At 39.3% G+C, this 6,883-nt stretch overlaps 1 protein-coding gene across 1 annotated transcript in view; it reads right to left on the reverse strand.

The window, feature by feature from the left end:
* The window catches only part of PGAP1 (post-GPI attachment to proteins inositol deacylase 1), a 93,553-nt gene extending 88,914 nt beyond the window's left edge, over nucleotides 1-4,639 (reverse strand). The window contains exon 1 of the mRNA XM_081261522.1: nucleotides 4,411-4,639. Coding sequence (XP_081117648.1) covers nucleotides 4,411-4,557 — 147 coding nt within the window. The 5' untranslated portion in view covers nucleotides 4,558-4,639. The remainder of the gene's footprint in view (nucleotides 1-4,410) is intronic.
* Between the last annotated feature and the right edge of the window lie 2,244 nt (nucleotides 4,640-6,883).

Consider the following 6,883-nt stretch of genomic DNA (forward strand, 5'->3'; position numbering starts at 1 on the left):
AAGTATAAACTCTCCTCTATGTACACTGGATGAAATATTTAAGTAGATATCAATAGATTAATGATCTAGCAATGCTATACATATGTGTTTGATGAAAAATTTTTACTATGTGAATTCAAAAACCATAAACAATTGTTAATGACTACTGAAAAACCTCATTGTTCAAAAAAACTCACTCTGATCATTCATGCATATTCCTGAATATTTCTTTGCAGATATTACCTTCCATAAACAATCTGTACCAATTATATCATGGAAACATCTGTAGAGACTATTTTTTGTTTAAGAAATTAGTATCCTTAGTTATCTCCCCATGTACTCAAAATACAGAAATATTAACTCCATTGTTTGTTTCATAAGCATATGGATACTTCAATTCAAATTAGTTCCAATATTGATTATGTACAATATATAATCAAAAGTGAAAAGGATACATTTTATCTTTTTAGGTACATATCAAACAAAAGGAAACCCTTAAGAGAATAAAGAAATATTTTTAACTCCTCCCAAATAAGAACAAAATTTGATATAGCAGTACATGCATATTAGATCATTTTTCTTTTTAGTAGCTAAACAAAGTTCTGAACTAGTTGAAAAGTTAACTCAGAAGAATAGAAACTATCAAATATATTTTTAAACAAATATTTAATTTCCTATATAGAGAAAAGCAAGCAAAACAATATATTTTGTATATTTCATAATACACTATTATGAAAGCAATTTTGAAGTGAGAAAGAACATTCCTAAAAAAAAGCAATGCAGGGGTAGGGTTGTGGCTCAATGGTAAAGCCTTTGCATACCAGCATGCATGAGGCCATGGGTTCAATCCCCAGAATTGGGAAAAAAAAAAAAAAATCACATGCAGGGGAAAGTAGAACAAAAACAGAGGCAAGAATGGTGGGAGTTGGAGGAAAATGGAAAATGGCAAAACTACATTTTCAGATAGTTCAAGATGGAAGTGAGTGGCAGGAAGAAGGAAAGGTAACGAAATAGTTTAACAGAAAAGGTATAGGTATACAAAAATGGTGTTGATGAGAAAACTGAAGAAGGTCAATGAGTTATGAAAGAAATATATCAGTAGGACTCTGATATAAACTGTTTTATGTAGATTATCAAAAATGAGCAAACAGTCACTCCAAAAAAGAACTTTAAGATCAATTACCTTTATACTTAAATATTATCTCTACCATCCTGCCCCTGGTTGGGGCTGTTTGTCCTTCTCATCTATAACTTAATCCTCTTTCAAAAGACAAAAATTTAACAAACTCCCAATTCTAACAAACTCCCAAGAACTAGAAAAATGATGATTTTTAAGAAACTAAAATTCTTATATGAATATACAAATTGATAGGATATGTATCTTATAATTGTGAATAAAAACTGCAAAAGAAGTTTGATCTTCATAATTTAAAAAAGGAAAGAAAAAATTATCAAAATAAACACAGTTATAAAGTTCTTAAAAAGGATTCTAAGCCTTTTGTCCATGCTACCCCAGAAAAGTCCTTTGTGGAGGGAATGGGGAGAAGAAACACATCAAGGACAACTCTTTCAGACTGGCCTCTTCCTTTCACAATCTTCCTACTACAATCTAAAGTCCACACTGCTTTCAAGAAATACCTCACTAAAACATACATCTTATGTATTTTCTCACTGTACATAAAAATAATGAAGACTCGAAGAGATCTTCAAATGGTTTTAACTCTTTTCACCCATTTTTTCATAACTTACCATGTTTTAAAATTTATTTTTAATACATTTTTAAAAATCAAGATTCAAAGATATACACTGAAGAGGATTTCTACTACCCTTGGTCCTTCAGCCATCCAATTACCTTCCTCAGAAGGCAACCAATGTTAACTGTATGTTTGTGTTTCCAGAAATATTTTACATATAGCAGCAAATATATTTAAAGATTATTTCCTCCTTTTTACATAAATGATAATATATTATAAATACCACTCATGCCACATGTCCTGGTGTCTTCTTTCATTCATATATGCTATATAAGTCTGCAATTTTATTTCTGCACTTCATGAACTACACATCCCACATGCCAAATTCACTACATCTTTTTTAAAACCTCTGAATACCCAAGACAAACTTAGATGTTTTCCCTTCTTGGGAGAGTCCTGTCAAACTGCCTATAGTGAAATTATGACACCACATTATATTGTAACTATATATTACATTCCTGTCCCCTCATTGTATTATAAAGATATAAGTTAAAGGCACAAGGACTGATTATGTCATAAAGAAAGAGAAGAAAACCCATAGACTAGGACAACCCACATGTGGATATCAACAGGAGAACAATAAGAAAGCTAGATAAAATTATAATTTAAAATCAGGCAATATTTAAAATGTTTTAAAAACATTATTATTTATATAAAAACCATTTGGTTCTTAATAACTTCACTTATCTAAAAATCTCACCATATTCAAAATATCTCATTTCTACAGACAGGTTTTAATTGTATTTGCAAAATAACATAACTGGTGTGCAAAAATAAGAGAGTCAAGCATAAATACTATAGTGAATTAGCACAGCCTTTTGCAGCCTAAAAGTAAAATTTCTAAAAATGTATATCAAAAACTCCTGCCATTGTATATTACCATATTAACAAACTGACAAAAGTATATAACTCCCAAAGGTAATTTGAACCAAAACAACTAAATACAGACTACTCACAGCAACAACAAAGCCAAATAGCTCTTCTGTATTAGCTACACTCATTTTCTCTTTCCAGTCAATTTCCTGAGACAGAAAATTTATCTGTAAGGTCTGTATGCTTTGTTCCAAATAGGAATTCCTATGATTGCAAATATTAAAATAGCTTCAATAACTGTGGGCAATCTGAGTAAATGGAATTAGTACAGTTGTTCCAAGATGATTTTATTTTAACCAAAGTCTTCAACGTGTAACAAAACTAAAGTGACTACTTCATTCTACTGGGAGTTCTCTAATTATTAAACCACAGGCAATGAAAGGGGATTATAATAAGCTCTACTTCCAGTTTAAAAAAACTAAACTAAAAGCCCATGCATTTCACTATTAGACTCTGATAACCATAAGCCAGCATATTCCAGTTTATTTGCTTAGAAATTAACAATGTCCAGTAACATATTAAAATCTCCTTCAATAGCATCTGAAATCCAGTGTTCCATAACTATTTGTGCAAAACCAAGGTAAGGATCTCAAAACAAATAAAATCTAAACTTACTAGAATTTTGCCTATGTGGAAAAGTGTGTTCTTCAGCAATTTAAATCTTAAGTTTTAAGATTGAAAATAACAGCAATGCAATCAAATACTAAACTCCCTCCATAATGACCTGCACACAGAAACGATCCCATCTTGCATTCTTCATCACTCTAAAGAAAAAAATCTGCTATGATTTTAAAAGCATACTAAAAATGTACATTATCAATATGTATTATAATACATATACATTTTATAGGAGTTGTTATATAGGTATTCCATTTAGAAATAAAAGAATCGCTCGGGAGAAATTTCTTTGGACAGCTGTGTAATTTGTCACCTTTTCTTTTTACAGCTGGTCATGAATGAAATTCTAGATTCTACTATGCCCAACTAATGAAGCGACTGACTGAAAACATTTAAAATGGAACAGATGAGATGGGGGGCGGTGACTGAAGGGCCGAGTCTCTCTTAAATTGCGAACACAGGTGAAAACACAAAATAATACCATGAATAGATTTTTCATGCAACTGGTAAGAAAGCCTGGCTGCTTGGCAATAAGCATGAAAACAGGTGTGCATAAGCACGCACCTACACCCAACCTACAGAACAGGTGGATCTGCAAAAATCGCTACAGGAGGGAAACGGAGGAGTTTCCAGTTTAATTACTCACCAGGTTACTCTTTCGCCCATAGGTAAAACCCTGCAGCCTCTCCAGGTGTATATCTAGCCAATATACACTCTGCAGACGCTCGGTTCTTTCCCAGCAAAGCGAAATCTGATGTGCGTATCACTGGGCGCGAAAGGAAGAATTTAGGTGCATGAGGAGCAAAGAAGAGTGCAGGGGCACCTGTTAAGGCAGGAATGCGAGGAGGACGGAGTTTGGGAGCAGGGGGAAGGGCTGGGCCCCGCTAGGAGAAGAGCTGGTGCCCAGGATTTGGAGCGGGCGAAGGGAAAAGACCGCGGAGTGAGTAGGACCGGGCAGGGAGGACGCTCAGGAAACCGCCTGTCAAACACCCTGCGGTGAGAGGCGGGCGCGAAGGGCAGGTAAGGGAATCCGAGGAGGTCTGCAGAGTATTCCCGGGCGGAGAAAAGAGATGCAAGGATGGGGTACGCGGGGCCCAAAAGCTCCGCGAGCCAGGAGGGGAAGCGCACAGGAGGACCAGGCGTCTGGTCCGAACCTCTGAGCATCTAGGTGAGGGCGGAATCTTACCTGATACTCGGGGTACTCAAACATGTAGCTCATACTGCATCTGTTCTCCTCGAAACCGAAGAAGACATCCCACAGCCCCAGGGTCGCCATAAAGACCATGAAGACATAAAACGCCAGGTTCCAGAGGTTGACCGAGTGAAGAAACATGGTGGTGCTGCCAAAGCTGCCGCCACCGCCGCCGCGGGGCTGCAAGCACTGACAGAGCGAGCCGAAGACTCCGGGCCGCCCCAGCCGGAGCCAGCCGAGCAGCGCGCGCCTGCGCGTAGCCGGCCGCCCGCGAGCCCGCCGCGCAGTGCGCCTGCGCGCAGCCACCCCGCGGCGCCTCGGGCTGGCGAGTCCGGGGGAACAGGGAGGGGGTGGTGTTTGCAGCGACTACACGAATCTGCCGGAAGAGAGAAGGAGCGAGAAATCGGAGTGGGCTGGGCTGGAGGGTATAGGGGAAAAGAGGAGGGGGCCAGGAAAAGGAAAAGGGGAGGGAAAGAAGAGAGGGGGATGGGAGCCCGGAGGCGCGCTGGCAGAAAGGCTGGAGTGGGTTCCCAACGGAATAAGCTAGGGAGGGGGATGGAGCCCAGATCTGAGAGCCTATTGACTTTTAGCGGTCTGGTCCACGGGCGGAGGGACACCTAAGGCCAATTGGCCATCACTGTCCCCTCCCAAACACCTTTCCCTGCAGCAGTTTAAAAGCCCTTCCCGTTGAATTTTGAAATGCCTCAGGCCTCCACGATTTCAGTTCTCCCAGTGGCAACTTAACATTCACTGCTCTCTGGACCAGTTCCCTTTAGAAGGGAACTGATGGTTTCCCCCCATATTTGACATCCGACTTAGGTCCTTAGGTAAGGGGCTTAAAAGCCCCCCCGGAGTGGGTCGGGGAAGGGTGGAGGGCTTTTGAGCAGAGAGGAGTCTGCTTTTGGTGTAAGATGAAAACCTGAATCACAAAAGGCATCCTTAATTTTAAAATACATTATGAAAATGTCTGCTAGCGCTGCCGTTCCCAACAGGTATCTGCTTGCTCAGGTTGATGTTATCTTGCCTTGTTCCCTAGAACCTCCACTTCGTTGGGAATTGGTTCCAAATATGGAACCAATGTAAGGAGGCAATTTTACTCTAGCTTCCACTCATACCCTGAAGTGATTTAATTCATTTTGAAGAATTCCGTTTTGGTTTTTGCACAAAGGAGGCGGTAAAAAGAAGCTCAAAACCATTCATGACATGTAGCAGCTTCGAAACACTAGACTGTTTTGAAGAGAAAGACACCACAGTGGTCTTTGAAACTGACCCAGTAGCAGATGGGCTATGTGTGTGTGTGAATGGTTTTTGGCAATGACTATATTTCATTTCACTAGGGCTGATTTTCTGATACATTTTATGGGCAAAGGATGTTTGACTCTGACAGATGAAATCAAAGAATTTTAAAACTAAAATGAAGCCTATAGTTTATTTTTTTTATAACACACCCGTGTTAGTAAAAATGATCCTGAAAGTGAAGACATTCTTTACCGTACACAGAAACATTTGCAAGTCTAAACAAATACAACTAGCTATTGGATGTGAAATATTGATGGAGAAGGAAATAAATGGGGAAATGCAGAGGCAGGTTCCCTTTATGTATGGAAATGAATTTGGAAGAACCAGAATATCAGGTGGGGGAACTGTAGGTAACAGTGACCAACAAAGTAGAAGCCTCAAGTAATGTGTATTTGGGATGCATTATATATGAAGTTCTTGTGGTGGTGAATTCACTTGGGAATGTCTTTTATATTCTGTTGATAGGAATCGAGTGTATTAAATTTGTAAAATAACACCAACATGACTGGATTATCAAGAAAAACCTGTTTCAATAAGCACAATATTTAAAGATAAATATGATAAAGAGGAATATACTGTAGACTTTTGATATTGTTAAACCCACAAAAGAGAGCGCTTAGAGGTTGTGGGGTGGAATTGTTACAGAGCTGGGGCCTTCTGAAAAACTGAGGCAGGGCAAAGATACCCACCCCACTCCCCCACCCCCACCACTTCAAACCCTGATTCTTGGGACCAAGTCAGAAAGATTTCAGACAGATCACTCAGAGTAATAGGAATGAATTTATTGAAGGGATGGGAAAAGGGGAAGGGGACTCTAAAAGAGAGGAGAGGGACAATGATGTCCCTCTCCTGCACTCCAGTTTTATTGGCAGTCCCAGAGAAGTTTCCAGAGAGTCCTGCCTACGTCTTCCTCTTGACTTTTACAGCAAGATGACATCAGACCTTCAAGTCCCCACTGTCATGGCAACTCTAGGTTACCTTGACCCATGCTGAGTGGTTCTAATTGGCTTCTAAACCATATATTCGTACAGATTTTATGGTTAGGAAGAGCTATTTTTATATCCTAGAGTTTCAGGATCTGGTCACAAAAATCTCCTGGGTTCCTCCCATGGACCGTATCTTGGTCATGCATTTATTCTGCAGTTAACAGGTAGTTTGCTGAGGAATG

This window comes from Spermophilus citellus, assembly GCF_964194105.1.
Source record: "Spermophilus citellus genome assembly, chromosome: 11".
In the NCBI taxonomy this organism is placed as follows: domain Eukaryota; kingdom Metazoa; phylum Chordata; class Mammalia; order Rodentia; family Sciuridae; genus Spermophilus; species Spermophilus citellus.